Raw genomic sequence first — 18110 nt, forward strand, 5'->3', positions numbered from 1 at the left:
CTGGCACCACCCATTCCGAGCGGATACGAATCACAAGCTTCTGCAAATTGATAGACAGGTCAGCACTGCGCCCAGCTCTACCACAGTCACCACTGGACGCTGGCGATTGGTTGCGCGTGAAAGGCGCGGAACCAATGGAGAGGCGACCCGGGGGAGTCCGTGGAGCGCGCGGGAAAGAGACCAATATAAACTGTGGCGGGAGATTCGTTTTTGGGGCCTTGTCCCGTGAAGCACCCTCGGCAGGGGAGACGGTTGGTTGCTCTCATCTCGTTTTCGAATATGGTGCGGACTAAAGCAGACAGTGTCCCTGGCACCTACAGAAAAGGTGAGGCATTTGAGTACGGTGGTGGAGGGAGGTGGTTCTCTGGGCAGCTCGCGGCGAGCAGGAGAGGCCGGGGCTCCCCACAGACCTGTCCGCAAACTCGTCCAGCCGGCGGGGAAGCAGCGGCCCGGCCCCTTTAACCAGGAGGAAGAAGCGGTTCCGACAGGGGACAGTTGTCTGCTGTTCTGGATCGCGGGGCTCTTCCTTCCAGTCGGAGACTCTGCCTGCTCTCTTCTGAATGCCCTCCTTTGCCTCTCTCCACAGTGGTGGCTTCTCGAGCCCCCAGGAAGGTGTTGGGTTCCTCCACCTCTGCTAATTCCACGTCGCTTTCGTCAAGGAAAGGTAAAAAGCGCCCCTGCAAGCTCCTGGGAGGAACCCTCTCAAAAGGGGATCAGGCCTGGCATCACAGTTCTGACCTGCGAGCCTCCTAACCCATTGTGGAATTTGTTTTCCAGAGAGCCTCAGGCCCGAATTTCTAACTTGCCCTTTGATACAACGAGGGGGGCCTTGGTCTCTCGGCAGACTGAGGTAGAGTTGGGGGGTCGAATGGTAAAGAATCTGAAGCCTTGGGTTGGGGACAGACACAGTTTCTCTTCCAACCTTCCCCCCCCCCCCTACTTTAGCGTTTTTATTTTTCTTAATATTGGCAGCTGGCTTTTTCCTTGTAAGAGACTATTTAAGCACTCCCTTCCTAGATTAAAAATTGGGTTGAGGAGTTCCCCCTGTGGCACAACAGGGATCCTAGTTCTCAGCGCCCAGACGCATGTTCCATCCTTCCCCGGGTTAAAGATCTCGCCAACTGCGGCTCCAATCCTGGGCCTGGAAATTCCACATATCCGGGGAGGTCAAAAAAGAAAAAAAAGAATTAGGATGATAGTTGACAGTGCTAATCACATTGTCGCAATGTCATCTTAAACATTTTTCGTTTCTGCCACAACGGGAACTCCTGAAGAATATTTATATTTTATAAATATCTTGTTAATTCTATTTTTTAGGCTAAAAGATAAACATTGTAAAGTATTGTATTATTGCCTGAATATAGCTTTATCATGTCACATTTTTGTCTTCCTTTTTTTTTTTTTTTTTGGTCTTTTCTAGGGCCGCACCCACTGCATGTGGAGGTTCCCAGGCTAGGGGTTTAATCGTAGCCTATGCCACAGCCACGCTGGTTCCAAGCTGCGACTTTGACCTACACCACAGCCCATGGCAATGCCGGATCCTTAACCCACTGAGCAAGGCCACGGATCGAACCCAACTTCATGGTTCCTAGTCGGATTTGCTAACCACTGAGCCACAACGGGAACTCCATCCTGGCACATTTTAAAATTCAGTTTAAAGAGTTCCTGCTGTCGTTCACCGGAAACGAATCTGACTAGCATCCGTGAGGATGCATGTTGGATCCCTGGCCTTAAGGATCCAGTGTTGCGGTGAGCTGTGGTGTAGGTCCAAGACGTGGCTCTTATTCCACGTTGCTTAGGCTGTGGCGAAGGCGGAAGGCTACATCTTCGATATGACTCTTAGCCTGGGAACTTCCATATGCCATGGATGCAGCCCTAAAAAACAAAGAAAAAATAATAATTTACAAGATAAAATTCAATTTAAGATGGATGCACTGCTACCATTTAATACACTTGGATTTATTTATTTATTTTGGACTTGTCCAGGGCATGTGGAAGTTTCTGGGCCAAGGATATAAGCAGCAGCACAGCTTCAACCTGAGCCACAGCAGTGACAACATTGGATCCTTAACCCACTGAGCCACAAAGGAACTCCTAATACCCTTTAGATTTGATAATAAAGAATTGTTTCCCTTTAAGGAATGGAGAGTTTTATTGAGTCCCATCCATTTATATTTTATAGCCGAAAACAAGTATGCAGGAGGGAATCCAGTTTGTGTGCGCCCAACTCCCAAGTGGCAAAAAGGAATTGGAGAATTCTTCAGGCTGTCTGCTAAAGATTCAGAAAAAGAGAATAGGATTCCTGAAGAAGCAGGAAGCAGTGGATTGGGAAAAGCAAAGAGAAAGTAAGTTTTTATATTCTGGAATATAAAGAAACATATGTATTCTTGAAAATGAAAGACAACAGCACACTAAGTAACTTTTAAAATCTCTCTTTGACCAGATAAGAAAATACAGACCATATGCTTTTTAACCTCTCATTATAAGTCACTCCCAAATTTCAAACATCAGCGATAGGTATTATTTTTCTCATTTCAGTCGCTCAAAGAGGATCAGGGTCCATTCAGATGATAAGTGCTACATTATTAACCATGAACTCCTGGTCTTTATTCTTTAAGCTGTACTGTCTGTATTCCATAGTCTTTTTATTTTTTTTCAAAAATCAGTTTACAATTTGGTCTATCTACCTTGAATTGTCTTGAAATCACTTCTCAAAAAACTGCTAGTTCAGCCTTCACAGGCAAATATAACTAATGAAATTGGAAAATATAGAAATCCCCATCACTTAGAGACCAACATCATGATGTATTTTCTTGCTTTTTTTCTGTTTTTTTGTTTCTTTTGCTTTTTGCTTTTTTCAGGGCCACACCCAAGGCATATGGAGTTTTCCAGGATAAGGGTCTAATTGGAGCTGTAGCTGCCAGCCCATACCACAGCTGCAGCAACATGGTGTATTTTCTGATAACTTCTCTATAGTACATAAGAATACTTCAAAACAAAACAAGAGACACATAGCAGACTTGTGTTTGCCAGGAGAGAGGGGGGAGAGAAAGGGATGGGATGGGATTTGGGGGTAGGTAGATGCAAACTATTACATTTAGAACAGGTGAATAATGAGGTCCCACTGTATAGCACAGGGAGCTGTGTCCAGTCTCTTGGATTAGAACATGATTAGACAGTATGGATTAAAAAAAAAAAGAATGTGTATATACGTATGGCTGGGTCACTTTACTGTACAGCAGAAATTGAAGGAATATTGTAAATCAGCTATAATTTAAAAAAGGAATAATTACTTTCAGGCACTAAATGAAATTGTTTTTGATACCCAACATAAAAAGAATACATCAAAACAAGGTGGGAATAAAACTACACACATACAGATTTCAGTATGTAAACCTTTTAGGAAAATAATTAAATGACGCTTCCAAGATTCTAATATCAGGAAAATACTAAAGATAAATGTTAAGAAAAAATCCTGGATACGAAAATACAATCATTATTGGAGTTCCCGTGGCACAGTGGTTAACAAGTCCGACTAGGAACCATGAGGTTGTGGGTTCGATCCCTGGCCTTGCTCAGTGGGTTAAGGATCCAGCATTGCCGTGAGCTGTGGTATAGGTAGCAGACACGGTTCCAATCCTGTGTTGCTGTGGTGTAGGCTGGTGGCTACAGCTCTGATTAGACCCCTAGCCTGGGAACCTCCATATGCTGCGGGTTCCACCTTAAAAAGACAAAAAATAAATAAATAGATTTATAAGTAAACACTTTCAGACTCTCTCCAGAATTTTGAAATTTTTGCTTCAAAACAAATTATTTGACTGGAGGTGGGGAGTAGCAAGCAGTGAGTGTGGGTGGGCAGGTAGAGCCACTATGAAGTCACTGCTATTATGAAGTCCCCTAATTGAAGACCCTGCTAGATGCCTCCCCTGTACCAGCCAGAGCCACGGACTCTCCTTCACACCAAGCACCCAGCCCACCCAAGGTGCGGTGATCAGCATGGACAAGGAGATGGTGGCTAGGTTGAGTTTGGGGCTGCTGCTTCTAGTGCTGCTCCTGCCAGGGCAGATTTATTCCTCCATTCCTTTAACCAGCACAGAGGACACTCCACACAAAACCACAACATCCAGCTGTGCCTTGTGATCTTGCTTGCCCTTCGACATCTCTGTGCTGAAGACTTGACCAAAGGAGTTCCCTGTCGTGGCTCAGTGGTTAACGAATCTGACTAGGAACCATGAGCTTGAAGGTTGGACCCCTGGCCTTGCCCAGTGGGTTAAGGGTCTGGCGTTGGACCCCTAGCCTGGGAACCTCCCTGTGCCATGGGAGCGGCCCAAGAAATGGCAAAAAAAAAAAAAAAAAAAGACTTGGCCAAAAAGAGCTAGAGTTGCCAACCCATATTCTAAAACTTAATCCAAACAGCATCTAGAAGTCCAGTATGGCAAGGAAGAGAAAAAAAAAAAAAGGTTTTGATCAAATCTATGAATTCTGCCCTTTGTTAACACAAAAAATGTTGAGTCTTGGAGTTCCCACCGTGGCTCAGTGGTTAATGGATCCGACTAGGAACCATGAGGTTTCAGGTTGGACCCCTGGCCTTGCCCAGTGGGTTAAGGATCTGGCGTTGCAGTGAGCTGTGGTATAGGTCGTAGACGCGACTTGGATCCAGCGTTGCTGTGGCTGTGGTGCAGGCCGGCGGCTACAGCTCCGATTAGACGCCAAGCCTGGGGCTCTCCATATGCCACGGGAGCAGCCCTAGAACAGGCAAAAAAAAAAAAAAAAAAAGTTCAGTCTCAAACTGGAGCAGTTTAAAGAGCATCTGAATTATTTGACTAGATAACGAATGCCAATATTACATCTGCTGGAGTTTTCAGCTACAAGACTAGAGAGAAACAAAACTGAGAATTAACAATGTGATTAAATGTAATTGAAGAACTGTAGGAGTTCCCTCTGTGGCTCAGTGGTTAATGAACCTGGCTAGCATCCATGAGGATTCGGGTTCAATCCCTGGCCTCGCTCAGTGGGTTAAGGATCTGGCATTGCTGTGAGCTGTTGTGTAGGTCTCAGACACGGCCTGGATCCTGGGTTACTGTGGCTGTGGTGTAGGCCGGCAGCTACAGCTCTGATTCGACCCCTAGCCTGGGAACCTCCATATGCCACGGGTTTGGCCCTAAAAAAAAGGAAATGTGGACACCTAAAACTCTACCTTGCAAATAAGAACAATTTCATCTTCATCTAGAGAAAAAGGATGAACTATGGAATGGAGATGCAGTTTTTGTCTTGGCTCATGAAATCTAGAAGGCCAATAAAATTATTAGGTGGTATGAATAGCTTTGGTGATTCTATAAGATGTACACTGGAAGGAGCCACCAGGTATTGCTATAAATCCTCTGTGTATTGTTTCAGCAGTCCTAGTTTAATGTTGATATATTCTCCATAAGGTTTTACACTGTTAAGTTTCCACTCTTCTCTTGGGAACTTAACTCTTTGCTCTGGGGGTTTGGATTTGACACTGCATTTGACTTTCTGTAGAAACTGAGATGTTTCAGGGTAATGATGGTTTGAAATCTACTACATATCCAAGCATAAGTAATTCTTGCATGTGCACTTAAAAGTCAAGAATGGGTATTTCTATGACACATTCTCATCCAGCAATAGTGCCAGGTTCATTTAGCTAACTTAGATCACTTAACTTGATTCCAAAAGATTTAGAAGTGCCTGAGAATGTATGTATGTGTGTAACTGGGTCACTTTGCTGTACAGCAGACATTAGCATAACATTGTAAATCAACTATACTTTAATTTAAAAAAAGGAAATGGGAGTTCCCATCGTGGCTCAACAGAAACGAATCTGACTAGTATCCATGAGGATGCAGTTTTGATCCCTAGCCTCTCTCAGTGAATAAAGGATTCAGTGTTGCAGTGAGCTGTGCTGTAGGTTGCAGACTCAGCTCGGATCTGGTGTTGCTATAGCTGTGGCGACCCCTAGCCTTGGAACCTCTATGTGCCTTGGGTGTGGCCCTAAAAAGACAAAGATAATAAAAAAGGGAAATGTGCTGACTTCAACCAATGTTAAAGTACTGCTTTTTACTTAAAAATTTTTTGTTTTGGAGTTCCCGTCGTGGCGCAGTGGTTAATGAATATGACTAGGAACCATGAGGCTGCGGGTTCGGTCCCTGCCCTTGCTCAGTGGGTTAACGATCCGGCGTTGCCGTGAGCTGTGGTGTAGGTTGCAGACGCGGCTCGGATCCTGAGTTGCTGTGGCTGTGGCGTAGGCCAGTGGCTACAGCTCCGATTAGACCCCTAGCCTGGGAACCTCCATATGCCGCGGGAGCAGCCCAAGAAATAGCAAAAAGACAAAAAAAAAAATTTTGTTTAATTTCTGCTTATGTTGAATAATTTTTATGACTTAAAAACTAGTCTGTTTTCAAGGCATATTTGAAAAATCTTGAAATTTAGAGGCAAGTATATGAAAGAGGCAAAATAATGCATATTAGATATTTTGGGAAGTGAAGACTGGAAACTTAACCTGCATTAAAACACAACTCTTTTGTGCTGATACACACACACACACACACACACACACACACACACGCACGCACGCACCTGATGAAGAAGGGTAGCTGTATGTGGAACACTTTCCACATCATTTTTTTTACATGGTTCTAAATCTAAACCTGAGTGGACTTGACTTTCTAATGTACTTTATAACTGCCTTGATGCACAGAAAACTTTTTAGAAGTAGAAACTCCATGAAATCTTTGGTTCACATGTTTACACAATGATGCTTAGATGTTAAGCATCCCAGTATGGCCATAATGGTCTTAATAAGTCTTAAGCCAATAGTTGCCATCTTTAGAAATCTACACAGGAACAACCAGACACAATAGGTTGAAATATGTGTGTGTGAATGAACACACCCTTTTGCTTCATATCTGAACACTTTCCATCTGTTTTGGATTATACATTGTATTTGGAATTGACCTGAATTGGTCACAAGCTAAATGAAATTAAATGGATAAAGAGCAATTAAAATAAAATATTTGACATTTAAAGTGTTTATGCATATGAAATTTAAGAATTATTCAATATTGTTCATAAGGTCATTGAGTAAATTGTTATTGAGTGCCCACTATCCATCTTATGAGATATTTCCAAGGAATGTCAGGGAGTCCCCACTGTGCCACAGCAGAAAGGAACTCTACTAGTATCCACGAGGATGCAGGTTTGATCCCTGGCGTCACTCAGTGGGTCAAGGATCAGGCATTGCTGTGAGCTGTGGTGTAGGGAAGTTCCTAGCCTGGGAACTTCCATATGCCTGAGTGTAGCCCTAAAAAGCCAAAAAAAATTTTTTTAACGTCAAATTTTGGAGCAGAAACTAAATTTTTATACTCTGCTATCACTATTATCATTTCTGGTTTCAATAAAATCAACAAGCAGGAGATACTTGTTTGGAGAGAGTTTTTTCCCTTTTTTATTATCTTTGTCTTTTTAGAGCCAAAACACTTTGGTTTACAGTGTTGGGCCAATTTCTGCATAGTACCCCATATATATATATATATATATATATGTATATATATATATACATATAGTACCCCATATATATATATATATGTGTGTGTGTGTATATATATATATATATATATATATATATATATATATATATTCTTTTGCTCATACTACCTTCCATCATGTTCTTTCCCAAGAGATTGGATATAATTCTGTGTGCTGTAGAATAGGACCTCATTGCTTATCCATTCTAAATGTAACAGTTCACATCTACCAACCCCAAACTCCCCAACACACTCCCTACCCCTCTGGATAGAGTTTTTTGATAGACCTGTTTTCATGATCCTATAAATCTCTTGTAGTTCCTTCTCATTTTCTGGCCCCATTCATCCCTGTTCTCTCTCATTCTTATGCGAACAAGCTAATAGTATATGACAATCCTCTTGAGTTATTTTTGACTTCCAGTAAGGAATCAAAATATTTGGCAATATAGTCAGCCATGGCTATAGCATTGATCATCAGAGCAAAAACCCTTATATTATAGGCTTCTCATCATATTGAGAAAGATTACACATATAGTCTCATAAAGAACTTAGATCCATCGTAAAATAAAATCTGTGACAAAATGATAATAGGGGAGTTCCTGTTGTGGCTTAGTGGAAACAAATCTGACTATGAGTATCTATGAGTATCTATGAGAATTCAGGTACCATCCCTGGCCTCGCTCAGTGGGTTAAGGATCGGATCCAATGTTGCTGTGAGCTTTGGTGTATAGCACAGATGAGGTTCAGATCTGGTGTGGCTGTGGCTGTGGTGTAGGCTGGCAGCTGTAGCTCCTATTCGACCCCTAGCCTGGGACTCTCTGTATGCCGAGGGTGCAGCCCTAAAAGGACCAAAAAAAAAAAAAAGAGGTAATAGGAGTTTATGTTATTATTTTAGGCCTCTTTCTTAGATTTGTTTTTGTTTATGAGTGTTGTAATTGTCCCTTTATTGATAGTAAATCAATAGACTTAGTATTTTTTCTTCTAGTTTTATTGAGACATAATTGACATACAGCACTATGTAAGTTTAAGGTGTACAGGCTAATGATTTGACTTACATTATAAAATAATTACCAAGAAAGTTTTGGTTATCACGTACCATCTCATATAAATACATTAAAAAAAGAGAGAAGTTCTCTTGTGGCTCAATAGGTTGACATTGTCACTGCAGTGCCTTGGGTCGCTGCTGTGGTGTGAGTTCAATCCCTGGCCTAGAAACTGTCACATGCTGCATGTGGGCAGGCATACTTTAATATTTGGGATTTGTAGGATTTCTCAATTAACAGAGTTTAATTTTCTCTTCATTTTTAGTCACTTGACCAGACCTACTACACCCTTAATAAAGGTTCCTGATGTATATAATTTTTTTTACACTATATTTTGTTTTTTAAACATTTGACTCAGGTGACTATTGAAATTCTCTATTTTTTTCCACAGAGCATGTCCTTTGCCACCTGAAGACACAGATGACGAAAAAGAATAGAACTTTCTTAGTCATCCTTAACTGATATCTCCTATTTACTCTGGCATAGTTGGATGTACATTTGCATAAATGTGTTTGTTCCAATTAGCTTTGTTGAATAGGCATTTAATTTAAAAAATGAGGCTTATATTTAGTTATTCAAAAGCAAGTAGTTATGATATTGGAAGGTTTGTAAGATTAATTATGGGTACTTAGCTTAGTATTCAACATAATGCAGTATTTGGCTTACCTATTACTAAGTTTTTTCTTGCTAAAAACCATTGCATGGTGTTTAACTATGAATCTGCTGTATTTGAGATTTTGCTTAGATCTTTGTACTATTGCCATTTTCATTGGCATTTGATTATTGGAATGATGCCATATTTTTATTCCTTTTAGTTGCTTTAAAAAGCAGAGTTTTACTATATATAAAATAGATAACTAATAAGGACCTAATGTATAGCACAGGGAAATCTACTCAACATACTGTAATAACCTATATGGAAAAAAAGAATGGATATATGTATATGTAAAACTGATTCACTTTGCTTTACACCTGAAACTAATACACTGTAAGTCAAAAATAAATCCAACTCAAGAACAAAAACCAAAAGCAAATAAATAGAGTTAGATTTTTGTACATTTTAAAAAGTTGGTATCAATTAAACTGAACCCACACCCTTTCTAAGAGGCCATTGATGCAATGTTGAAAACATTTGGATGGCTATCTGCATTCTCCTTAGAAAAATTTAAGGACAATTTGGTCCTAAGGGTTTAAACGATTGATAAGGCTTCTAACAACAACCACAAAAACAAGATAAAATACTAGAGTAGAATCAGGCAGGAAAATTCCATAGACTATATTAAAAGAGAGGAATTTTCCTAGAATATGCATTTGTTTTAGTATCATAAAATATTACCCTTTGGGTCTTATACTTTTAAAGTTGAAAAGCAATAAAACATGAATGGCAAATCATGCCACAAACCTAGAGCTATGTCTAAAGTCCTTAGAGTTACTGTGATATTTTCCAAGATGAACAGGGGTATCATTGAAGAGGTGGGTACTACTTAGTAGCTGATATTCTTGCTTCTTTATCAGGCTTTTTGCTCACTGGCATCCTGTTGTCAAAAGTAACCATGTTTTAGACACGCTTTTCTGAAGTTTGTTTTTAATAAATGAATACTCATTTTCACAAGACTATCCACATGTGTGCTTCTTAAGATTACATCCTACCAGGAGTTTCTGTCATGGCTCAGTGGTCAAAGAATCCAACTAGAAACCTTGAGATTGCAGGTTCAATCCCTGGCCTCGCTCAGTGGGTTAAGGATCCAGTGTTGTCGTGAGCTGGGATCCCAAATTGCTGTGGCTTTGGTGGAGGCCAGGAGCTACAGCTCTGATTAGACCCCCTAGCCTGGGAACCTCCATATGCCATGGGTGTGGCCCTAAAAAGACAAAAAAAAAAAAAATTATATCCTACCAGATATTTCTATTTTATTCCTTCCAAATATAAATGAGCTCACTGACCTGCTTTTATCAATGTCCAAAATAAGTCCTGATGACTGTAGATTATATTTTCTGCTTTGTCTTTTAGAGGTGGATTTTTTTTTTTTTTTTTTGTCATTTCAGGGCTGTACCCTTGGCAAATGGAGGTTCCCAGGCTAGGGATGGAATAGGAGCTGTAGCTGCCAGCCTAATCCACAGCCATAGCAACGCAGGATCTGAGCCACATCTGCAACCTATACCACAGCTCAAGGCAATGCTGGATCCTTAACCCACTGAGAAAGGCCAGGGATAGACCCCGCATCCTCATGGATCCTAGTGAGGTTTGTTAACTTCTGAGCTATGAAGGGAACTCCCAAGTCTAATTCTAATATGCAACTGTTTCTTAAAAATTTGACCTAGGGGTTCCTATTGTGGCTCAGGGGAGACAAACCCGACTAGTATCCATAGTGATGTGGGTTCAATCCCTGGCCTTACTCAGTGGGTTAAGGATCCTGAGTTGCTGTGGCTGTGGTGTAGGCTGGCAGCTATAGCTCTGATTCGAACCCTAACCCGGGAACTTGCATATGCCTCAGGTGTGGCCCTAAAAAGACGGAAAAAAAAAATGACCTAGAGGACCTACAGTGTTCAAATGTAGTCCTTTCAAAATGTACAATATTTGGTAATGTCTAACTTTTATTAGGCAGAGGTCCCATGCAGTCTGTTTCCTTGACAAGGCTTTTGTAAATTGTAGATTAGCAATTTAGCCTCTTCCAAACATAAGAGAATTACAGATCCCTGTTTACATTAAAACAAATCAAAAAATAAAATTTATACCTTAAAGAGATAAACTAAGCTTTAATACACTTCTTCAAAAGTAATCTGGTTTTCCTCTTTGAACAGATAATTCAAATAATTAATGTAAGTGTTAAATTCCTGAGCAAACAATGATTAAATCTAACCATGGAATTTTTGGAGTTCCCGTCGTGGCTCTGGTTAACGAATCCTACCAGGAACCATGAGGTTGTGGGTTCAATCTCTGGGTTAAGGATCTGGCGTTGCCATGAGCTGTAGTGTAGGTCACAGATGCAGCTCAGATCTGGCTTTGCTGTGGCTGTGGTGTGGCCTGGCAGCTGTAGCTTTGATTAGACCCCTAGCCTGGGAACCTCCATATACTGAGGGTGCGGCCCTAGAAAAGACAAAAAAAAAAATCTAATTATGGAATTTTTGAATACTAGGACACTGTGAGGATCATATATATTTTGTGTCTACATAATTCAACCAAGGAAGAACAGTACCATAGTGAAAATTTCAAAGCATGCTCAGTTATTTATGAAATGGCAAATACATATCATTTTTTTACAGCAGAAAATAAACCCTAAACCAACTGAACCTCTCCCATATGTATATAAATATACTGCTTACAAATCTTACCTTACTTAGAATCCTTCATGCTAACTCATTTTTGGAAAAATTGAAGATACAGCCGGACCTGGTCCAAATAACCTTGTTAAAATGGTTCCTTTGGAAGTTCTAGTTGTGGCTCAGGGATTAAAGAACCCGACTAGGTTCCATGAGGATTCGGGTACGATCCCTGGCCTTGCCCAGTGGGTTAAGGATCTGGTGTTGCCGTGAGCTGTGGTGTAGATCTCAGACTTGGCTCAAATCCCACCTTGCTGTGGCTGTGGCATAGGGCGGCAGCTGTAGTTTCAATTTGACCCCTAGCCTGGGAACTTCCATATGCCGAAGCTGCAGACCTTTAAAAAAAAAAAAAAAAAAGTTATCTTGTTCAACCCAAGCCAGGTACAGCTTTTCATTAGGGGAACCATTTTTTATTTTATTCTATATTATTTTATTTTGCCTTTTTAGGGCCATTCATGTAGCATATGGAAATTGCCAGGCTAGGGGCTCAAATTGGAGATGCTGCTGCTGCTAGCCTACACCACAGCCACAGCAACGAAGGATCCAAGCCTCGCCTGCAACCTACACTGCATCTCACCACAACACTGGAGCCTTAACTCACTGAGTGAGGCCAGGGATCAAAGCCACATCCTTATGGATACTAGTCCCATTCATTACTGCTGAGCCACAGCAGGAACTCCAAGGGGACTAAAGTTTTACTAGCTGGCAACTCCTAATTATGAAAATGTTGTAACTTAAAATTTTGATTTTTTCCTTAACAGCCCTCTTCCTATTCTTTGTTCTATACTTGAAATAACACAGAACAAATGACTCCTTCCACATGACAACCTTCAAGTATTTAAAGACAGCTCTTACACCTTTAGTCTTCTCTTCCTAAGGCTTAAATTCTATTGTTTATGTTTATCCTGAATTTCTTCAGGTCCTGTGTGTAAGGGGACAAGGCTTTGGTGTTATATATTATTTAGGCAAATAAATGGTAAAACTGGTAACATTTCTGCTAGGTCGGGGTCCAAGAACTCATTTTGTTATTTATTTATTTATTTTAAATTACTCAAATGAATTTATCACATCTGTAGGTGTATAATGATCATAACAATCTAATTTCACAGGATTTCCATCCCACAGCCCAGGCACATCCCCCCAACCCCCAAACTGTCTCCTCCGGAGACCATACGTTTTTCAATGTCTGTGAGTCAGTATCTGTTCTGCAAAGAAGTTTCATCTGTCCTTTTTTCAGATTCCACATGTCAGTGAAAGCATTTGATGTTGGTGTCTCATTGTATGGCTGACATCACTTAGCGTGATAGTTTCTAGGTCCATCCATGTTGCTAAAAATGCTGGTATTTCGTTCCTTTGAATGGCTGAGTAATGTTCCATTGTGTATATGTACCACATCTTCTTGATCCACTCCTCTGTCCATGGACATTTAGGTTGTTTCCATGTCTTGGCTATTGCAAAGAGTTCTGCAATGAACATCGGAGTACTTGTGTCTTTGCGAGTCATGGTTTTCTCTGGATAGATGCCCGGGAGTGGGATTGCTGGATCAAATGGAAGTTCTATTTTTAGTTTTCTGAGGAATCTCCATCCTGTTTTCCACAGTGGTTGCACCAATGTACAATCCCACCAACAGTGTACTAGGGTTCCTTTTTCCCCACACCCTCTCCAGCACTTATTGTTTGTAGACTTTTGGATGATGGCCATTCTGGCTGGTGTAAGCTGGTACCTCAGAGTGGTTCTGATTTGCATTTCTCTAATAATGAGTGACACTGAACATCTTTTCATGTGTTTCTCGGCCATCCATATGTCTTCTTTGGAGAATCGTCTGTTTAGATCTTCTGCCCATTTCTTGATGGGGTTGTTTTTTCTTTTTGGTATAGAGCTGCAGAAGTTGTTTGTAAATTTTGGAGATGAATCCCTTGTCAGCTGATTCACTTGCAAAGATTTTCTCCCATTCTGTGGGTTGTCTTTTCGTGTTGTTTAGGGTTTCCTTTGCTGTGCAGAAACTTCAGTTTGATTAGGTCCCATTTGTTTCTTTTTGTTTTTGCCATCATTACTCTAAGCAGTGGATCTGAGAAGGTGTTGCTGTGGTTTATGTCGGAGAGTGTTTGGCCTATGTTTTCCTCTAAGAGTTTGATAGTGTCTGGTCTTATATCTAGGTCTTTAATCCATTCTGAGTTTATTTTTGTGTATGGTGTTAGGGAGTGTTCTCATTTCATTCTTTTCCATGTGGCTGTCCAGTTTTCCCAGCACCACTTATTGATCAAGCTGTCCTTTCTCCATTGTATATCCTTGCCTCCTTTGTCATAGATGAGTTGGGTGTAGGTGCGTGGGTTGAATTCTGGGCTTTCTGTCGTGTTCCACTGATCTGTATTTCTGTCTTGGTGCCCGTACCATGCGGTTTTGATGATTGTTGCTTTGTAGTATAGTCTGAAGTCCGGGAGCCTGATGCCTCCAGCTCCGTTTTTCTTTTTCAGGATGTCTTTGGCTATTCTGGGTCGTTTGTGCCTCCAAACAAACTTTAAAATATTTTGTTCGAGGTCTGTGAAAAATGTCCTTGGTAATTTGATAGGGATTGCATTGAGTCTGTAGATTGCCTTGGGTAGTATAGTCATTTTGATCATATTAACTCTTCCAGTCCACGAGCATGGTATATCTTTCCATCTATTTGGGTCATCTTTGATTTCTTTTATCAGTGTCTTATAGTTTTCGGAGTACAGGTCTTTTGTTTCCTTAGGTAGGTTTACTTCTAGGTATTTTATTCTTTTGGATGCGGTGGTAAACGGGATTGCTTCCCTAATTTCTTTTTCTGCTCTTTCATTGTTAGTGTATAGAAATGCCGTCAGTTTCTGTGTATCAACTTTGTATCCTGCGACTTTGCCAAATTCGCGGATGAGCTCTAACAGTTTCTGGCAGAGTCTTTAGGATTCTGTAGGTATAGTATCATGTCATCTGCAAATAGTGACAGTTTTAGTTTTGCTTCTTCCTTTCCAATTTGGATTCCTTTTATTTCTTTTACTTCTCTGATTGCTGTGGCTGGGACTTCCAAAACTATGTTGAAGAGTCGTGGCGAGAACGGACATCCTTGTCTTGTTCCTGATCTCAGCAGGAATTCTTTCAGCTTTTCACCATTGAGAATGATGTTCGCTGTGGGTTTGTCATATAGGGCCTTTATCATGTTGAGGTAGGTTCCCGTTATGCCCACTTTCTGAAGGGTTTTTATCAGAAGTGGGTGTTGGATTTTGTCAAAGGCTTTTTCCGTGCCTACTGAGAGGATCATATGGTTTTTATTCTTCAGTTTGTTAATGTGGTGTATCACACTGATGGATTTGCGGATATTGAAGAACGCTTGCATCCCTGGGGTAAATCCCACTTGGTCATGATGTACAATCCTTTTAATGTATTGTTGGATGCGGTTTGCTAGTATTTTGTTGAGGATTTTTGCATCGATGTTCATCAGTGAAATTGGCCTGCGGTTTTCTTTTTTTGTGGAATCTTTGTCTGGTTTTGGTATCAGGGTGATGGTGGTCTCATAGGATGAGTTTGGGAGGATCTCTTCCTCTGCAGTTTTTTGAAATAGTTCCGGAAGGAGAGGTGTTAGCTTTTCTCCGAATGTTTGATAGAATTCGCCTGTGAAACCATCTGGTCCTGGGCTTTTGTTTGTTGGAAGTTTTTTAATCACAGTTTCAATTTCAGTTCTTGTGACGGGTCCATTCATCTTTTCTATTTCGTCTTGGTTTAGTCTTGGAAGATTGCACTTTTCTAAGGATTTGTCCATTTCTTCTAGGTTTTCCATATGATTGGCGTATAGTTGCATATAGTAGTCTCTTATGATCCTTTGTATTTCTGTGATGTCTGTTGCTACTTCTCCTTTTTCATTTCTAATTATATTGATTTGAGTCCTCTCTCTTTTTTGCTTGATAAGTCTGGCTAAGGCTTTCTCAGTTTTGTCGATCTTTTCAAAGAACCAGCTTTTCGTTTGATTGATCTTTTCTGTGGTTTTCTTTGTTTCTATTTCCTTGATTTCTGCTCTGATCTTTATGATTTCTTTCCTTCTACTAACTTTAGGTCTTGTCTGTTCTTCTCTCTTGAGCTGCTTTATATGTAAAGTTAGGTTGTTTTTTTGAGCTTTTTCTTGTTTCCTGAGGTGGGCTCGTATTGCTATAAACTTTCCTCTTAGAATGGCTTTTGCTGCATCCCATAGGTTTTGGAGTGTTGTATCTTTGTTGTCATGTACTTCTGGGTATTTTTCAATTTCCTCTTTGATTTCTTCAGTGATCCATTGGTGGTTTAGTAGCATGTTGTTTAGTCTCCACGTGTTTGTGTTTTTTTGCAGACTTTTTCTTGTTGTTGATTTGCAGTCATATAGCGTTGTGGTCGGAAAAGATGCTTGATATGATTTCAATTTTCTTAAAAGTTACTGAGGTTGGATTTGTAGCCCAGGATATGATCAACCTTAGAGAATGTTCCATGTGCACTTGAGAAGAATGTGTATTCTGTTTCTTTTGGATAAAACGTCCTATAAATATCTATTAAGTCCATCTGGTTTAATGCATCATTCAGGGCCTGTGTTTCCTTGTTGATTTTCTATCTGGTTGATCTGTCCATTGCTGTAAGTGGGGTGTTAACATCCCCCACTCTTACTGTGTTATTTTCAATTTGTCCTAAGGTTGTTAACAGTTGCCTTATATATTGTGGTGAACCTAGGTTGGGTGCATAGATATTTAAAATTGTTGTATCTTCTTCTTGGATTGATCCTTTGATCATTATGTAGTGACCTTCTTTGTCCTTAAAACATTCTTCATTTTAAAGTCTATTTTGTCTGATATGAGTATTGCTACTCCAGCTTTCTTTTGATCCCCATTTGCAAGAAATATTTTCTTCCTTCCTCTCACTTTCAATTTGTGTGTGTCCCTAGAAGTGAAGTGGGTCTCTTGAAGACAGCACATATATGGGTCTTGTTATTGTATCCATTCACCCAGTCTCTGTCTTTTGGTTGGGGCGTTTAGTCCATTAACATTTAAGGTAATTATTGATATGTATGTTCTTATTGCCATTTTATTAATTGCTTTGGGTTTGTTTTTGTTGCTCTTTTTTTTTTTCCTTCTTCTCTTGTTCTTTTCTGCCTATAGAAGTTCCTTTAGTATTTGTTGTAAGGCTGGTTTAGTGTGGCTGAATTCTTTCAGCTTTTGCTTGTCTGCGAAGCTTTTGATTTCTCCTTCAAATCTGAATGAGAGCCTTGATGGGTAGAGTAATCTTGGTTGGAGTTTTTTTTCTTTCATCACGTTAAGTATATCATGCCACTCCCTTCTGGCCTGCAGAGTTTCAGCTGAAAAATCTGCTGATAACATTATCGGGGTTCCCTTGTATGTTATTTGTTTCTTTTCCCTAGCTGCTTTCAAGATTTTCTCTTTGTCTTTAATTTTAAAAGGTAAGTTTGATTAATATGTGTCTCAGGGTATTCCTCCTTGGGTTTATCTTATATGGTACTCGTTGGGCTTCGTGGATTTGAGTGAGTGGTTCCTTCCCCATGTTAGGGAAGTTTTCAGCTATTATCTCTTGGAATATTTTTTCTGTCCCCTTCTCTCTCTCTTCTCCTTCTGGCAGCCCTATAATACGGATGTTGGTGCGTTTAACGTTGTCCCAGAGTTCCCTGAGACACTCTTCATTTGTTTTCAGTCTTTTTTCTCTTTTCTGTTCCGCATCCTTAATTTCCACTAATCTGTCCTCCACCTCGCTTATTCGTTCTTCTGCCTCCGGTATTCTGCTGTTAGCTGCTTCTAGTGAGTTTTTTATTTCAGTTATTGTATTTTGCATCTCTTCTTGTTGAAGTTTTATATCGCATATCTCTTTGGTCAGTGTTTCCTGTAAGTTAACCATCTTTGCCTCCAGTTTCTTTCCAATGTCTTGCATCATCTTCAGCATCAACGGTCTAAAGTCTTTTTTCCTGGAGGCTGAGAATCTCCTGATCTCTTAGCCTATTTTCTGGGGTTTTTCCCTTCTCCCTGATCTGAGTTATAGTTCTCTGTCTTTTCATTTTTATAGGTTTTTGGTGTGGTGACCTTTTTACAAGTATTAGAGTGGTAGCCTCTCTTACTTGTGGTGTCTGCCCCCCTTGTGGCTGAAGTTGGTATGGGGGCTTGCTGTAGGCTTCCTGATGGGAGGGACTGATGCCTGCCCCCTGGTAGGTGGAGCTGATTCTAATCCC

General features: G+C 40.5%; 1 protein-coding gene across 1 annotated transcript; it reads left to right on the forward strand.

Annotated features, from left to right (window-relative positions):
• Window positions 1–184: 184 nt before the first annotated feature.
• Window positions 185–10204, forward strand: PCLAF (PCNA clamp associated factor). Its single transcript, XM_047769435.1, has 4 exons — window positions 185–325; window positions 587–664; window positions 2183–2345; window positions 8979–10204. Exons 1-4 carry the CDS (start codon window positions 280–282, stop codon window positions 9022–9024), a joined length of 333 nt encoding a protein of 110 aa, XP_047625391.1. The 5' UTR covers window positions 185–279; the 3' UTR covers window positions 9025–10204.
• The last annotated feature ends 7906 nt before the right edge of the window (window positions 10205–18110 follow it).

Source organism: Phacochoerus africanus, chromosome 2 (genome assembly GCF_016906955.1).
Source record: "Phacochoerus africanus isolate WHEZ1 chromosome 2, ROS_Pafr_v1, whole genome shotgun sequence".
NCBI lineage: Eukaryota > Metazoa > Chordata > Mammalia > Artiodactyla > Suidae > Phacochoerus > Phacochoerus africanus.